We start from the raw sequence: 17,735 nt of genomic DNA on the forward strand, positions 1-17,735 counted from the left end.
TTTATTTTCAGCATTTACATATTGCCCAGAGTAGATTTAAATTTTGTTTTGACAAGAGACTGGCGAGTGACACATTTGCCCAGAGAAGGGCAACCCCCATATAAACTGTGACACTGAGTACTGAGATACACCTATTCCCTGTGGGTTCGACCATATATTTTCCATTAACTGATCTTAATTTCAGGGCATAGGAATTACAAATATCATTCGCCTGAAGTCTTAACTACCGGCTTCGGCAACATGCAAACTTGTACTAGAGTCTTTGGAATCTCTCTGCAGGTCAAGTGTAATTGAGTCACGTGAGCTAAGGCATGGCATTGGGGATCATCGGTCACGAGATGCGAGCGGACTCGTGTCAATTGGTATCAGAGCTTGACGATCCAACCCACATATGCGCATGCCGTGAAACAACACAAGGGGAACGATTCAAATGGAGCAGCGAATCAAGAGCTTAGAAGGTCAGTTGGGGAAATTGAAGCAACATCAGGTTGAGATGAATCAATCAATGATGGAGGTGTTCCGACAACAAGTAGTGGCATGTCTGATGCAGATGTTGAGAATGAAGCTCAAAAATTTTATGTCAAAATTAAGTTTAAGCACCTAGAGGTTTTTGAAAAAGTCACGCGTCATCATCCCAAGTGGGAATTGAAATTGGGTGCTGTGCATCGTCGTACTCGTGCAGTCGAGTATGATGATGGTGTTGGTGTTGAAGATGATATTTGTTGCATGTCGGTGAACAACGAGGCACTAGTATGCTGGGCAGTATTGACTGCATGCACTGGGAATTGAAAACTGGCCCTACTGCATGGACAAGGCAATATACATGAAGAAATGGTAAGGTAACAATCATTTTAGAAACAATTGCATCTCAAAACTTATAGATCTAGCATGTATTTTTTGGAACTCCGAATTCCAGAAATGATCTCAACGTGCTTGAACCATCTCCTATTTTCAAGGATATATTGGAAGGCCGAGCACCAAAGATTATTTATGTTGTAAATGGTAACAAGAAGAATATGAGATATTATCTTAGTAATAACATATATCCTCAATGGGCAGCATTTGTCAAAATAACAAAAAGACCGCACTTATCGTGGAGGGAAGAGGGATACAATTAATCATTTCTCTTTTCCTTACTCCATCTCCTTCTCTTCATATATCTCATGTGTATTCATAGTCGGTATGAAATTCTACGATCATATTTGGATCGAGGTAGATTAATTGACGTTTATTTTTAAAGGTAAATGTGAAATTTTATTATCATCGGTATTCATTTTCTGCACAAATATAATACTAGTTAGATCATTTATTAGATTCTAAAGTACCAGTTAGAACTATCTATTATGAAATGTTATGTGCTCATAAAATATAATGTATCAAAATCGCTGTTAAAAGGTCTTCAAGTAAATATACTTTCTTATTTTATTACTCTCTTTGTTTGACTAAGTGATTCCTTAATTTTCGGCAAGATCATTTAAAAGAAAAGTGATTAAAAGATAAAAGTGATATAAAGTGATGGAATCCGCAATTTTTTATAAAATAAAGGAGTGTTCTTGTTTTTGGAATGAACTATTCTAAATGGAGTGATGCTAAATAGCCACATTATGACCAACCAAAAATTACTTAATAAGAAAAAAAAATTATTTAACTTATTTTTTGTAACTTTTTTGTTTTTATTAAAAATAAAATAAAAATAAAAATACAAAAAATAAAATAAAAAATAAGTACAATACAAAGAAGAGGTAATATATGGAATTAGCCACTTTCCTCTAGTAAATTTAAAAATTAGTCTATCAAATAATTTTTTTTTAAATTAACCAGTTTTTGTGTAAAATTATAAATTTACCCGGCCCCTAATATTAAAAACTTAAAACTTAGCCTATCTCTATTCTCTCTCTTTCGTCCTCCTCTCTCTCTCTCTCATTAGTGGTCATCGGTAGGGGTGGGCATTCGGTTATTCGGTCACCGAACCGAACCGAATAATAAAAACCAAATTAAAACCGAATTATATAATTAATATCCAAATTCGAACCGAACATGCTTAAAACCAAATAAAACCGAACCGAAATATTTTGGTTCGGTTTCGGTTAAAACCAAATGACCGAAATAAATACACAATATATTTTTTAAAGTTTAAATAATTAATTAATATTCAATATTTTGAAATCTGTAAAAAATAATAATCCAAAATTTCAAAACATCTTAACCAAAGATTAAGAGTATAAATGTAACACCCTAATTTAATTAAAGTGTTAAATATAAATTTAAATAAATATTTAATGCGAAAGTCTTTAAGAAATTTTAAAATCAACTTCTCAAATAAATATTTTGAAAAATAAATAAATTTGAGAAACGTAAATCCTTAAATGAAATAAACTTGTAAAACACTTTTTAAAACGATTTAAAAGATACCAACCTTTTAATATTATACTAACTTTGATTTAAAATCGACAATCAACATCTTTGTTCCAAAGCATGACATAAAGCAGCCATGAAAATATTCAACTATTAATTCAATCGTAATTTGAAACCAATCTAAAACATAAAATTTGTACTGAGTAAAACTTTAAAGAAACAATAGGTCCGGATGGCCCTATTGGTGATTGAAACTTAAATTTTGTCCACAAAATTTAAAATATCAATATTTGGCCATCTTTTATGTGCTCTACCTAATCTACCCTTTAACCCAACAGATCCAACAACTTCCTTTGACCCGGATCCAGATTTAGGGATTAACCCATGCAACAGCACATACACATGATTCAGCTTTCATCCTCTCTCTAACTCGCCTGCGACGTGAACTTTTATCCGCCCAATTCTCCTCTTCCCCTGTATCTCGCTCTCTTGCTATGATTTTCCTATGATTTAGAGAGACGATTGTTCTCTCATCCTCCTCTATCTCACCGCGATCGACGTATCTGCAACCTCTCTCTGATTGTCCTCTCCGCCTCTATCTCTCTCTAGCAGGCGCCGACGAAGAGACTAGGCGGTGGATATGATCTGATCATTGCGCCGCCTCCTCCATCTGCAGATCTGATCTCCGCCTCCTTCGATTTCAGCCATCGATAGATCTGATCTGATCTGATCTGTGCTGCACGTATGGCACTTATGGCACTATTAGTGCCATAAGTGCACACTTTCCCCTAGGGTTTAGATATTCTATTTCGGGTTTAGATTATCCATTTGGGGTTTAGATGTTCCATTTAGGGTTTAGATTATCTATTTAGGGTTTAGATGTTCCATTTAGGGTTTAAATGATGTTGTTGTGTCTGTATTTGTGCTGCACGTATGACACTTATGGCACTAATAAGTGCCATAAGTGCCAACGGAAATCCAAAATAAAACCAAGTAAAATGGTCATTTTGGCACTTATGGCACTAATAGTGCCATAAGTGCCAACGGAAATCCAAAATAAAACCAAAGTAAAATCTTGGCACTTATGGCACTAATAGTGCCATAAGTGCCTAACCCGACCCGGCACGCGACCCGCGTGCCTGATCCTACCCGGTCCGCCTCATTAAGGGTAAAAACGTCCAAATCAATAAAAATGGCCAAATTTTGTGTTTTTTCAATGTGTGGCCATAAATTGTGTTTTATGCTTCATTTTGGCTACTTTAAAGTTTTACTCAACTTTAAATGTGCAAATTATATGCTATAAAAAATGACTATTATGTAAAGTGACTCCACTCGCCCATTCGACACTCCACGTGTCTCCAACAGCAGTAATCTGAAATGTTAAATGTGGGATGAGCATACAGGGTATATTCTGTATGGGATATCATGCAATAATTGTCCAAGATAATAACACGATAACACATACGGTCACTTCATATATATCCTCAATATTCGCACTGTGGCAATCCAAGGACTGTGAAGTCCTGGACCCTATTTACGGGCCCCTGGCGACATCCTCAAAATAAACTTCAAATCGCATTGTGGCAATCCAAGGACTGTGAAGTCTTGGACTCTATTTACGGGCCCCTAGCGATATCTTCAAAATATACGTAATAACACATATGGTAAACACATATTATTAAAATGGACAATAAATAACCACGGCATGTATTTAAATAAATCTCACACCTAAATTTGAACTTCAACTTGAATGCTAACTATAGTAATTTAAATCAAATTCATGTCTTAGTCACGCCGCACCTAATCAGGTAAAATTCAATAGTAAAATATAAGGGCCTAGATGTATTTGAAAATAATTATATACTTAGGAATTTCTTTTATAAATCCATTAAATTCTTTGATCCAAAATAAATAAATAACTAAAAATATTTTCTCATGAAAATCCAACGGAACATAATTAATAAAATTAGCCCTTAAAAATATATTATAGGCATAGCTAAAGTCTAATTCAATAATTTAAGTTAAAAGTCTGAGCCCAAATATTAAAGGCGAGAGAAAATTAAAATTGCCCACTTGTTAAGTTTAAAATTAAAATTGCCCGCTTCTTATAAAAACTTGATTCTATGCTCAAAACACCTAAATTACCATTTATGTCTCAATCAATGTACTTGCAAGACAAAAAAGTCAGTTGTCGGAAAGTAGTTTGCCGTTCGGACAAGGTTGCTGCCCGGGTGGCAAGCTACTTTTCCGGGCGGCAACCTCAGGTGGCAACCTACTTTTCCGACAGTAGACTACTTTTTCTTACATTTTCTTACATATTTGTACTTGTGTCAGAAAAGTGCAAAACTTTACACAAAAAATAATGCAATTTGTCATACAAGTACGTTTGGGATGTTGACATGAAGGGTAATTTAGGTATTTTGAGCATAGAATCAAGTTTTTATAAAAAGTAGGCATTTTTAATTTTTCACCATAAAAAATTCACAACCAACTATATTGCTAGTTGTGAATTCAAGTAGTCATGAATTTGAGTTTTAAAGCTTAAATTCACGATAAACAATATCTCTACTTGTGAATTCGCGTTTTAAAACTTGAATTCACAACTAACAATATTTATAATTGTGAATTAACGCTTTAAAACTTGAATTCACGACTAGCACTATTTTTAGTTGTGAATTCAAACTTTAAAACTCAAATTCACGACTACATGAATTCACAACTAAAATGAATGTTAGTTGTGAATTCGACTAGTGTGAATGCGCTGATAATTTTTAAGCTTTTTATATGCAATGATAAAACGGTAAGTGTGGCCAATTTTTAATTTTTTTTTATCTTAGTGGCCAATTTTCAAAATTTTTATCTTAGTGGCCAATTTTTAAATTTACTATTCCAAAGTGGCAATTTTCGAAATCTACTCATTAAATAATACAATAAAATAATTTGTGTGTGATCACAATATAACTATATAGATTTATTGTTCTAAATGAGACGGCTCAAAATAACAAAGGGACAATATCAAATAGAACCGAAGGAATATTATTTTATTTTCATTTGATTTAAGTTTGGGGAAGAGGAACAAGGATTAAACTATAAACTTTCTGTTAAACAAAATCTATCTATGGTTGAAATGTCTTTAAAAGTACCAACTCACAAAAAAATGTCTTTAAAAGTCTAAATAAATTTACACAAATACTCCTATACAATCGGTTGCACCGTGCAACTAATTTTCAGAATGACACTACTTCATTCGGGAAATGACACTTGAATATTTTTAAATGACACTACTTCAACATACAAATGACACTTGAAGATCTTCAAGTGTCATTTGTATGTTGAAGTAATGTCATTCAGAAATCAGTTGCACGGTGCAACCGGTTGCACGGGAGAGTGCCACATAAATTTATTGGAAAGACAATAATCATAGTATAACAAAGCGAAAATTCAACAATATTACTCCCTCCGTCCCAGGCCAATAGACTCAGTTATTTTCGACACGGAGATTAAGAAACTTACTTTTCGATAGGCAAATAATGTGGTCCACTAAAAATTAAACAATTAAGTGTTCCCTTATTTTTTTTTCCTAATCTCATTTGATTACTTTGTTCATTTAAACATTCAACATTAAATCTAAATGCCATTGGTGGCTGAATTGAAAAACCAAAGGCAAAACATAAGAAATTTGGCAAATCATCACTGAAAAAGTCGTGGTCAGGCAAATTTCGATGAATTGAAAAACCAAAGGCAAAACATATGTAATTAATCCATCCGAGAACACAAAAAAGATGGCAGAAAATGCATTTCTTCAACTAAAAAAGACACCCGTCAGAACCTTCTTGCTCATTTAAATGCATAAATCCTTCAACAAAAGATTCAGCAATTAAGAATGAAACAATTAGCAACAAAAACTCAATGCAGAAATTACTTTGCTCGTTCTTCTTCAAGCTTCAACAATTCAGCAAATTATGAAAGAGAAAATTCTCGTCCTTCTACTAAATCAAGAACCCTAAATCAAGAACTTAGAAATCAAACTCTGAGAAAGAAAATTCCAGATCCGCAACCCCACCAAAAATCAGCGGTTTCAGCCACTACATCGTCTCCCTCACAAGATCCCGATGTACGAGGCGAATGGAGGTGGTGGAGACCGAAGACGCGGTGGAAAAGGTGGAGGGTAGAGGTGGACAAGGGTGGAGATGGAGGACGCGGTGGAGGGTGAAGACGGTAGAACGCGGTGGAGACAGAGAACGTGGTGGAGGCTGCTAGGGTTTGCGCTGCTAGAGACAACGACAGAGGTAAAAGAAAAAGGTGGAGAAGAGGCGGCTTGGCAGAGGTTCTGGAATCTGGAGAGGGAGAAGGCTGCCATGGCCGAGAAAGGGGAGAAGGAGAGTGGCGGAGGCGGTGGAAATGGCAGCGACGCTCGTCGTTGAGAGAGAGAATGGATAAGGCGGAAGTAGAGAATTCCAAAATGAGAGTACATTTTTAGAGTTTTAATTAGGGGTGTATATCTCCTTTAATTAAGTAGTTATAATTTTAATTAGAGTCCTAATTATTTCAAATTTTAGACTGGGCCTATTGAAATGGAACGTCCCAAAAAAGAAAATGAGCCTATTGAAATAAAGGGAGCATATACTATTAGTCAATGTGGATGCTATTGTCAGTTTGTGTGGAATGACAATAAACAAAAGATGGATAAGTCAAATCTTAAAATACAATGCTTTATTAAATCAAACGTTGAATATAGTTAATTTTGGTAAATTTTTATTGTATTTTATTAGTTCTCATATTAAGAATCCAATTCTCGCATCATTTATCCATCAAAGTCTTCTACTTCATCTTTTTTGGTGACTAAATAGGATCGCCAGGAAAATGGCGTCTTTCTGTTTCACTGCAATTCTCAGCTCTTTGGTTTACTCCATCGCGTTTCTCAAATCAACCACTGGAGCAGATCATTCACTTTTCAACAACCAAACCCTTGCTATTGGCCACACTTTGGTTTCTGAGACCCAAGTTTTTGAGCTCGGGTTTTTCCGCCCTGGAAAATCAACGAATTTGTTCTTAGGGATATGGTACAAAGCCATACCTGATACAGTAGTTTGGGTTGCAAACAGAAACAATCCCATCACTGATTCACAAGGAGTCGTCTTCGCCGTTGCTGGAAACGGCACTCTCCTTATAAGCACAAGTGGAAGCGTTATCTGGTCGGCGAATCCATCAACGGCGGCATCGCGTCCAGTTGTACGGCTCCTAGAAACTGGAAACCTAGTTGTTGTGGACGAGGCGACGGAGGAAGGCTTCTACTTATGGCAGAGTTTTGATTTCCCCACTGACACGTGGCTATCAGGGATGAAGATGGTAGATGACCTTGATGCCGGCGTTAGCACGAACTTGACATCATGGAGAAATTGGGATGATCCTTCGCCCGGAGATTTCTTCGCGAAGATCGAGAGCCATGCCATGGGTGAGATGGTGATTTACAGAGGCACAAGGAAGAGATTTCGAACTGGAAAGTGGAATGGCATTTATTTCAACGGTATGCCTCGCTTCCGCAGTACTGTCCCCGCAACTGAATTGATCTTCAAAGAAGAGCGGTTGATATCTATCAAAATGCCTTATCAAAGCTCAATTATCGTACGAGCAACATTAGACGTATCTGGCTCAGTCCTCCACTATATTATGAATCCAGGGAAGGATAGGTGGAATCCTGTGTACCCGTTTCCACGAGACGAATGCGACGAGTATGCTTACTGCGGTCCCAACGCCATCTGCGCGGTTGAGAAGGCACAGAGATGCGAGTGTTTCAAAGGATTTTCCCCCAAGTTTAGGAAGGAATGGGAGCTTCAAGACTGGTCTAATGGATGTGGTAGAGTTAGGGCGTTGAATTGCGAGAGTGGAGATGGCTTTGTAGAGGTTAGAGGGGTGAAGTATCCTGATATGCTGAGATACTGGTTGAATACTAGCATGAGCCTTGAGCAGTGCAAAGCTGAGTGCTTGAAAAACTGTAGCTGCACCGCCTATGCTCATCCATACATAAGTAATGGAGGCAGAGGCTGCTTGATGTGGTATGGGGATCTCCTTGATGCCAGAGAGCTTCCTGCAACACATGTTCTGCATAAAATCTATATTCGCCTACCACTTTCAGAACTAGGTAACTGTTTCTATCACCCTTCTACATATTTTCTAGCTTACATTTTCTCAGGTAAACAAGAGAGTGTTAAATCTGCTACCCTTTATTTATACGGAAGAAATTTGTATGAATATGAACAAGTGTGCATTTATCTATACGACCTTCTCACCCTTGTCTAGTGGCTAGCCCCCTTTTTCTCCAACAGCAGGAAACCCAAAAAACATAACAGAAGGCCTCAATATTCACTGTTCTTGGTGATTTTGCATGTAGATTTTAACTCCAATTTGGAGACGAAGAAAGCGCCAACAAATTTAATACTAATATCAATTGCTACTGGAGTAATTGTCTCGAGTTTTATCAATGGAGGTTTACTTATACTGACAAGAAGGAATAAGCGAGGTAACAACAATGACTTGTGTAGTGGATTACTCTTGAAAATTCTGTTATAGTGTTCAGATTACGCAGTCAACCAGACCCTGAGGCATTAGTTCTTTTGTCTTTTCACGCTTCATAGCACTAAAGAGGAATAACGAGGATATAGAATTGCCTTTGATCAAAATGGCAGCTATTCTAGAAGCAACAAACAATTTCTCCAAAGAGAACATGATAGGATTAGGAGGTTTTGGTCCTGTTTATAAGGTAATTAACCTTGACACATTCTTCAACTTGAGCATTGCTTCTATTTTGCAGACATACTTACTCCTATATTATGATGCATAGCAGGGCAATCTGTCAGAAGGAGAAGAAGTCGCAGTCAAAAGATTGTCAAAAACTTCTGGGCAGGGTCTTGAAGAGTTCAAGAATGAAGTCGTGTTGATTGCCAAGCTTCAACATAGAAACCTCGTCAAGCTTCTTGGATGTTGCATTGAAGAAGAGGAAATGATGCTAATATATGAATACTTACAGAATAAGAGCTTGGATAATTTTGTTTTTGGTAGTGGCCAAATATATCCCTCATCCTTTTTTTGTTTAAATTCAACAAATTTATCCTACCATTTAGTTGACATGTCAGATGTTGATACTCATAAAGTACTCGATCATGTGCAGATCAAGATCGAAGGAAAATTTTGACATGGCCTAAGCGCTTTGACATTATCATGGGAATCGCAAAGGGACTGCTTTATCTCCACCATGATTCCAGGCTCAAGATTATCCACCGGGATCTCAAAACAAGTAACATTTTACTAGATGCAAGTTTAAATCCAAAAATATCAGACTTTGGCTTAGCAAGAACGTTTGAAGAGGATCAATGTCTATCTAGAACAAAGAGAGTTGTTGGAACATAGTAAGTTTTCTTTCATCTCATGAAAGCACATTGCTATTTTCCATGGTGGCCTAATGATTGATTATTTTTATGCAGTGGCTACATGGCTCCAGAATATGCATTTCATGGGAAATTCTCTGTGAAGTCTGACATCTATAGTCTTGGAGTGGTACTGCTAGAGATAATAAGTGGGAAAAAGATAAGAGGATTTCAACACAACGATCATCATCATAGCCTTCTAGGCCATGTATTCCTCTTCCTACAAATGTTTGTTGATAATTGTCATATGAAAAAGTGTGTTTCAGAGTATAAACTTATCCAGTGGAAATTGTGGCAGGCATGGATGCTATGGAAAGAGAAGAGCATTATGAAAATGATGGACGAATGTTTGATGGCAACATGTGTTGAATCTCAAGTGACGAGATGCATACATGTGGGGTTATTATGTGTTCAAAATTTCGCAGAAGATAGACCAATCATGCCATCAGTGGTTTTAATGTTAGCAAGTGATGGAGCACTCCTGCCTGAACCTAATGAGCCGGGATATTACATTAACGGGAGTTGTAGCCCTTCACGAAGCTCTAAATCACCTTGTATAAAGTCCGAGAATGGCACACTTACCTTTACCGACTTGGAGGCCAGGTGAGAGATTGCTACCTAATTGCTCTAATGTATTTGAGTTCCTAGATCAGCCACCTGGTTGGTTGGAGCTTCTATGTTTATGTTCAGATTGAGAGTTGTATAATTTGTAGATGTAAGATAAATTACAGAAGTTCAAGTCTAGAAAGATAGATCAAAAGATAGCATATGATTTGCTAGTTTGTTTCTAACTTTGGTCTTCCAGCTGTAAATGTTTCTAAACTCAGAACTATAATTTGATCAATATTTAAAATTCATTCACAATGATTAGCAAGCTTGGTGGAATCAAGTTTAGTCCGACAAGATCGCTTGGACTTATATATAGTGTTATCGCATGTTACTTGTGTATTTCTACACATAACCATCATTAAGGAGGCACAACATTTTTAAAAAAAAAATACAAATATTTATGCATTATGATAGAGTTAAATGCCTCATCTGGCCTCCAAGTCTGTAATGGTGATGGTTGCATGCTTTGACTCATTTCGCGGCGACGTAGAACTTGGTACTTGGGCGAAGCTTTCTTCCATAAAAAATTCAGGCACTTTGGGGTCAGCCAGGATTGCAACATCAGTAGCTAACATTAAAGCCACTGATGGCATGATTGGTCTATCTTCTGCTACATTTTGAACACATAATAACCCCACATGTATGCATCTCTTCACTTGGGATTCAACACATGTTTCCTTCAAACATTCGTCCATCACTTCCATAATCTTCTCGTCTTTCCATAGCAACCATGCCTGCCACTACATTCACCAAGCTAAGTTTGTGTATTTTTCTTATATTGCTAATAATAGATCAAAAATATTTGGCTACATGGCCTAGGAGGGTATGATTGTGATCGTCGTGTTTAAATCCTCTGCTCTTCTTCCCACTAACTATCTCTAGCAATACCACTCCAAGACTAAAGATGTCAGATTTCACTGAGAACTTCCCGTCACTTGCATATTCTGGAGCCATATAGCCACTGAACAGAATTCTCCATCATAAGATCGCCATGAAAAATGACAAAAAAAAAATGATATGATAAAAGAAAACTTACTAATGTCCCAACAACTCTTTTTGTTCTAACAATAGACTGGTCTTCTTCAAAAGCTCTTGCTAAGCCAAAGTCAGAAATTTTTGGATTTAAGTTTTCGTCGAGTAAAATATTGCTCATCTTCAGATCCCTATGGATAATCTTCAACCTGAAATCATGATGAAGATAAAGCAGTCCCCTTGCAATTCCCATGATGATGTCAAAGCGTTTAGGCCATGTTAAAAGCATCCTTCGCTTCTGATCTGAACATGATCGACTACTTCATTAATATAAGCAATTCAAATATTTGCTACAATAAACTTTAAGGGAGCGTTTATTTTTTAGGATGAGTTTAGATAGGTAAAAGTAGTATAAGCTAGTTTTGTTTGATTCATGTCCTATTGAAATGGTGAGATTAGAGAAATTCTAATAACGAGAATAAAATATTAAGCCATGTATTTTATCAATCATGAAAAATAAAGAGAGAACAAAAAAAAGTTTGAAAGATTTAACAGACAGCACCAGAAATAAAACAATCGAGGCTCTTATTCTGTAGGTATTCATATATTAGCACCATTTCCTCTCCTTGAATGCAACATCCAACAAGTCTGACGAGGTTCCTGTGTTGAAGTTTAGCAATCAACTTTATTTCATTTTTGAACTCCTCAACACCCTGATTTGAACCTCTCGACAATCTTTGACAGCGATTTCCTATCCCGTAGATAACTTGCCCTGCTTGATCATGTTGGTATACATATTACCTTGTAAACAGACCCAAAACCTCCAGATCCTATCATGTTCTCAGAGGAGAAGTTATTTGTTGCTTCCACAAGGGCTGCCATTTTGATTGTAGGCAAATCTATATCCTCATCTTTTGCTTTTACTGCAACAAGGAAAAAGAATTAGCATCCGGACTCTGCATGTTCTCAAAATGAGAAACCTGCTACCTCGCCACTTTCGCCTCGTCAGATAGAGTATCCCTCCATTGATAAAGCTTGCCACAAGGACTCCAACAGCAAGTGATGCTGATATCAACTTTATAGCCAATTTCTTCTTATCCTCTTTATCCAAATTGGTGCCAATATCTACCAGTAAAAATGTCATTAACAAATCTAATTATTAAGCTCTGTAGATAAGGACATAATATGTGATTCTTTTCAATCTTATTAAGGCAAAGTAAAACCTCATCGGCAGCATGTTTACAATTACCTCAAAATTACCTCCTGTGTACACAACATGCTTCCCTGTATTTCCAAAGCTACCTCTGTGATGGATGTACAATGCAAACGTGTCTCTACAAATAGAGAAAAATATGTATTAACACATATTTTATCAAATCACTAATTCTTATCAAAGCGACTATTTACACTCAAAATAAGAAATCAATATACGATAGATTAATGTGGAAATCTCCTATCAAATAATCTGACCATCCTTAACCTGATCCATTATAATATTTTGTTTCAAGCATTATAACTAATTTGAAAAAACGACCTCAAATTCCACAAATACAACATTATATGTAAAATACAATTATTTATATATATGTATTTTCAATTAGAGAAACGAGAGGCTGTTGGTTGAATCCTAACTATATAGTCCAAGTCAACATGAAATTTCGGAGATATAATGTTTCAAATAACACAATAAACCTTGTTCCCCCAAAAAAATCAAAAATCGAAAACCCTTACCCTCAGAATAGTGAGAAAAACCCAAATATTCCTCAAATACAGTAAACTAATGGTGATGGGGACATACCCGTTGCCCATTATTTTGCTAACAGCGTGGACCACCGGGACCACCAATTAAGCAATCAACACCATGAGCTTGTCGATTTATGCGATTCAAATAAGCTCTGGTTTGTTTGATTATCCAACTAAGTGGAATGGATGGAAAAAAAGATTTGTTGATTTATTTAAGAGATGTGATAAAAATTGAGGTTTGGAGTTGTGTATTTGTTTGTGGGTTGATTTTATTTTGTATCGGTGCCTCACTTTGCTTTCAAAATAGTACTTTGTGTTTGTGTAATTTATAATTTTAAAGGATAATTATCTGTAAATTCATAACGTTTACACGGAATTACTTTTTGCACTTAATTTTATTTTCTACTTTTAAATATATAACCTTTCGTTTTTGTCTCAAATTTGTCCCGTGGCCATTTTTTTTTACGCCGGCGCCGGAAATGCCACTGTGGCAACCCCCCTTCCCCCCATTGTCTTTTCCCCCTTCCCCCCACCCCAAACCCTAACTCCCCCTTCCCCCACTCGGCGCCGCCCCCTGCCACCTCCACCACCGTTGGCACCACCACTCACCGCAAAACCCTGATACTTGCGCCCAGGATCCGGATGCCGCCAACGACAGCGTCCGCCACCCCCTCGCCCACCGCCTGCCCTCGTCGCCGAACTCGAACCCGCCGTAGCAACCGCAACCTTCAATAGCTGTGGCGCCGGCGGGTGGGGGGAGGTGAATTAGGGGTCAACAGGTGGGGGGAAGGGGGAAGAAAGAGGGAGAGGTGAATTAGGTTGGGGAAGATGATGATTTGGAAATTTTTTTTGTTTTTTGTTTTATTATTTTTTTGCGACATGTAAAAAAAAATATACTTAGGTGTCAATTTCGGCTGCCACCTCATCAATTCCGACCGCCACAGTGGTATTTTCGACGCCAGCGCAAGAAAAACCGATCACCGAATAAATTTGAGACAAAAACAAAAGGTTATACTCCCTCCGTCCACAAAAAAGTGCCCCATTTGGGTGCCGGCACAGATACTAAGAAAGCTGATAAAATTATTTTGAGTGGGGTAAAAATTACAATAGGGGTAGTTCTAATGACATTGATTAGTTTGTTAATATTTTCTTGTCTTCTAGTTGTTGAGAGTTTGAACAATCCTACTCTTTATTGAGTTCGATTTTAATGTTAAAGACTAGTATTTCATTTTATGCCTATTTTAATTCTTGTGTTTTTTTTAACATATTCATTCTTGTTTTTTTATGTCTATTTTAATGTTAAAGACTGTTTAATTTTTATTTTATTGTATAATTGTAGATAAATCAATTGATTAGTTGGCACTAATATATAAAAATTAAATTAAATTTACTTTAATTTGTCAAAATATAAATATAAAAATTATTATCCACACATATATTATGTGTGGTTTAAAAAAATTAATAGAGGTGCACACCAAATATAAAAATAAACTTCATTAAATAAAATAAAACTTAAAAAAGAATTACCGCCATATAATAAATGTTACAAATAAATTTTCTGCTACACATTTTAAATATCAATAACTAATTGAAAGTTTCAAATTGTTTCACCTACACATTTTTCAAAATATGTGTGGGTAATTATGTGTACATGGGTAAAACATCAATTAAGATTTGCATAAATAACTAATTAAAGCCAAAATATAAATGTAGCTAAAAATATTTTCCCATGTTTCTTACATGTCAAGAATAAATTATGATAAAAATTCATTACCCACACATAGATAATTTAGAATTATGTGTGGTTAATAACTTTTATTAGTTTGCCACTTTGGCGCAACAAATTTAAAAATAAATTTTATTATGCATAAATAAAACTTAAAAATAACCGTAAAATAATAAATGTCACGAAAATATTTTTGCCACACATTTTAAATGTCAATAACTAATGAATTTTTATGTGTGAATTACCTACACATTTTGAAATTATTATGTGTGGCTAAACTACCACACATTATTATGTGTGGGTAATTATGTGTGGGTAAAAACTCAATTTCTTGTAGTGCGAAATTCACATGTGAAGTGGAGTTAATTTTTAGAACATATTTATTATTCCATTGAGCTAATCAACAAACACACATAGCTCAAAAGCCATTAAATCGAGCTATAGATTTAATTGGAGATACAATTTGGAGGGTTTGTGTGTATTTCTTCCACTTGTTTGAGTTCAGAGAAAGAGTATGTCACAGCCCGCCCTAACTAAGGATAGTTAAGCCGAGTGATCTACGACTAGGGATGGGGTTAAAGAAGAAGGGGAAGAAAAGGGGCGTCATTTATAGCCGTAAAACTTACTCATCTTAATAAAACTCGTCATTTTTATTCATGAATACTCAATTGAAAATAGTCTATGAAAGACAGCATAAAACTTAATTAATATCATTAATCAAGTTATACATCATATGAAACCATTCTCTTAAGACTCAAAGTATGACATAACATACTATAACATCAACAACATCTTGCAGCGGAAAGTAGCTAGACATATGTATGAAGACATATTCTAGACAGGTTAACTATTTATTAACAACCCTGGAGACTCCGCTCATTGCAGCACCATCATCACATCAGCTCAACCTGCACATTTAGAAAACATATGCAGGGCTGAGTACAAAAGCACTCAGTGGCACGTATGCCTAGGTATAAAAATACATGCTTCAAAACTGTAAATTGTCATGCCATCATAAACAGTACAGCAAGGGAGTTTTTCGCTAAAAAGGCCCAAGCTTACCAAATTCATTTGTGATTCTTAAAGTTCGACTGCAGTCTAAGTTCTCTTGTAATCTATCATATCTGGAACTGTGTGCCGGAGAGGTGGCCACCTCTCACGGTCACTTGACCGGCCAACCCGCTAGATGACTCACGGTCACTGGTGTACACTAGTCCTGGCAGGATAGCTATCAACTGCTCAGGACCCGAATTCGATTGCATCATTGGCAAAGCCAAAGCAGATAGATATCATACTAAAATTGAAACATTTTATGGCAAGACAATACTTGAAATAACTTTAACTCAAAGATTTTGTCATGAAATAACTTGCTTGAATGTAACATTTAAACTCATTTGATATATATGAAACTGAAATTAACAGTTAGATCATCTCATGCATTCATTCGTATAAGAGGCCTACGATACGTAGGGGATCTCTATATACGTATAGTAAAAGTAATGCCCACCTGATTGCAGTGTTTTGCTACTTAAGACAATGATTCTCTTTCCTTAGCGCGATAGGTTACTCAGACGCTTTTGTTTATTTGAACCTTTGATAACACGAAAACATGTGTTCGAGTGAATAATAGAAAAGATAACAACAAATGCAGTGAATCACTATTCACTCATTTCTCTAACTACCCATATTTCCTTAAACGACTATATCTAACTCATATACAATCGTTCTTCCTTTATCAAAATATTTCATGTACCTTTGAGGATGTAGGAAATTCCATTTTATATTATTCATTTATTTATCTATTATAAATAAAGAATAATTCTATAAACATAAAACGTTTTCCTTTTCCCCATTTAATAATGCCAATCACCAATATATATATATATACACATCAATAGCTCATTTATAATCTAAAAGTGATATTTTATCAACAATAAAACTTTAAAATCCTTAATAGGAATTATTTTGAATCATTTCCATCTCAACAAAACTGTATAGATTCAACTTCAACTAATAAACTGCTTTTACTCCGAACTCGTATGGAGTCGAATTTTATATCAATAGAAACCTCTTTGAGTCTAGTTTAATTGAAAAAAAAAGTATGTTGAAAAACTCCAAGTAGTTTAAGAGATATAGCGATTTTCCCATCGCCTACCAGATTCGGCAGTTTCTGCCAACTGAAAGTCCAGATTTTTGAAAAATAGCAAACGTTACCAGAATGAGCTCAAATTTTATATGTAGATAGCTAACACATATATCTTCATAGAATAAAAATTTGAGAGCTAAATATCAACATATGGTTACTGAAATAATTAACCTAATCATCTGCCTCACGACAGTTTCAGCAGATACTGGCAGTAGACTTCTCAAATTTTAAAAGAGTAGTAAACGAAGTTCAAATAACATGAAACTTTGTACAAATATTCACCACACTCCCATCTATACCCCAGAAGTTTCCCATAATATAATAGAAACGGGAATGCATCGAAATAAGGGCGTCAACTTACCCTTGTCCAAGTGAGCACTAATGGAAGTTGTTCGTCGGGGGTTTTCTGGTCGTCGTTCCGCGATGGTGTTTAGCCGCGAAGGTCTACGACTTAGTCTTCCTCGTGCGAGGTAGATCAGGCTACACAACGGTGTTTTCTCAATCCTTTTTCGTCGTAAGGATAGTGAGAAACGAAAGCCGTAAGTTGGCCGGTGGCTAAGTCGGGAATTCGACGTTGGCCTCCGAAGGATATTGCGGCCTTTGGTCAGGAAAATATAGAGAAGGCTTCGGCCTTTCGATTGTTGGGTTTGGTAGCCTGAAGATGGAGGAACGAGTACACGTTCTCGGTTCAGAGCCTAGTGGCCGGTCGGCGAAGAAATAGCCTGGCGAAGGGAGCTCACTTGAGCTCTTGCAAGTAAGA

The 17,735-nt window shown here is 36.2% G+C and overlaps 2 protein-coding genes and 1 long non-coding RNA gene across 7 annotated transcripts; 1 reads left to right on the top strand and 2 right to left on the bottom strand.

The window, feature by feature from the left end:
* Nucleotides 1-7,154: 7,154 nt before the first annotated feature.
* LOC131007669 (G-type lectin S-receptor-like serine/threonine-protein kinase At4g27290) lies at nt 7,155-10,600 on the top strand. The gene is made up of 7 exons (XM_057934601.1): nt 7,155-8,497; nt 8,747-8,875; nt 8,991-9,115; nt 9,200-9,410; nt 9,524-9,761; nt 9,837-9,987; nt 10,078-10,600. The coding sequence occupies exons 1-7, from the start codon at nt 7,219-7,221 to the stop codon at nt 10,384-10,386; spliced, it is 2,442 nt and encodes an 813-aa protein (XP_057790584.1). The 5' UTR covers nt 7,155-7,218; the 3' UTR covers nt 10,387-10,600.
* A 381-nt stretch (nt 10,601-10,981) lies between these two features.
* LOC131007705 (cysteine-rich receptor-like protein kinase 25) lies at nt 10,982-13,333 on the bottom strand. Of its 5 annotated transcripts, none has more exons than XR_009096201.1 (6): nt 13,159-13,333; nt 12,610-12,694; nt 12,348-12,485; nt 11,975-12,283; nt 11,199-11,663; nt 10,982-11,122 (listed from the first exon to the last, which is right to left on the bottom strand). XR_009096201.1 is itself a non-coding variant. In XM_057934638.1 (6 exons), exons 1-5 carry the CDS (start codon nt 13,167-13,169, stop codon nt 11,640-11,642), a joined length of 369 nt encoding a protein of 122 aa, XP_057790621.1. In that variant the 5' UTR covers nt 13,170-13,333; the 3' UTR covers nt 10,982-11,122; nt 11,199-11,639. The 5 variants fall into 5 exon arrangements, 2 of the variants coding, with proteins under 2 accessions (XP_057790621.1, XP_057790622.1); XR_009096202.1 differs by having other exon boundaries at nt 11,923-12,283; XM_057934638.1 differs by having other exon boundaries at nt 12,162-12,283; nt 12,621-12,694.
* Nucleotides 13,334-15,497: 2,164 nt separating this feature from the next.
* On the bottom strand, nt 15,498-17,735 carry LOC131007743 (uncharacterized). The gene is made up of 2 exons (XR_009096250.1): nt 17,337-17,735; nt 15,498-16,420 (listed from the first exon to the last, which is right to left on the bottom strand). It is a non-coding gene; the product is annotated as an uncharacterized LOC131007743 (long non-coding RNA).

The sequence above is a fragment of the Salvia miltiorrhiza genome, chromosome 2 (genome assembly GCF_028751815.1).
Source record: "Salvia miltiorrhiza cultivar Shanhuang (shh) chromosome 2, IMPLAD_Smil_shh, whole genome shotgun sequence".
NCBI lineage: Eukaryota > Viridiplantae > Streptophyta > Magnoliopsida > Lamiales > Lamiaceae > Salvia > Salvia miltiorrhiza.

Excerpts from the sequence above, each read along its gene's own strand:
- LOC131007669 (XM_057934601.1), top strand. The coding sequence starts at position 7,219 with ATGGCGTCTTTCTGTTTCACTGCAATTCTCAGCTCTTTGGTTTACTCC. Across the intron at positions 8,498-8,746 it reads CCTACCACTTTCAGAACTAG|ATTTTAACTCCAATTTGGAG; the intron begins GTAACTGTTTCT and ends TTTTGCATGTAG. Across the intron at positions 9,116-9,199 it reads GTTTTGGTCCTGTTTATAAG|GGCAATCTGTCAGAAGGAGA; the intron begins GTAATTAACCTT and ends GATGCATAGCAG.
- LOC131007705 (XM_057934638.1), bottom strand. Across the intron at positions 12,284-12,347 it reads GACGAGGCGAAAGTGGCGAG|TAAAAGCAAAAGATGAGGAT; the intron begins GTAGCAGGTTTC and ends TCCTTGTTGCAG. Across the intron at positions 11,664-12,161 it reads GTTTTGGGTCTGTTTACAAG|ATCAGAAGCGAAGGATGCTT; the intron begins GTAATATGTATA and ends GATCATGTTCAG.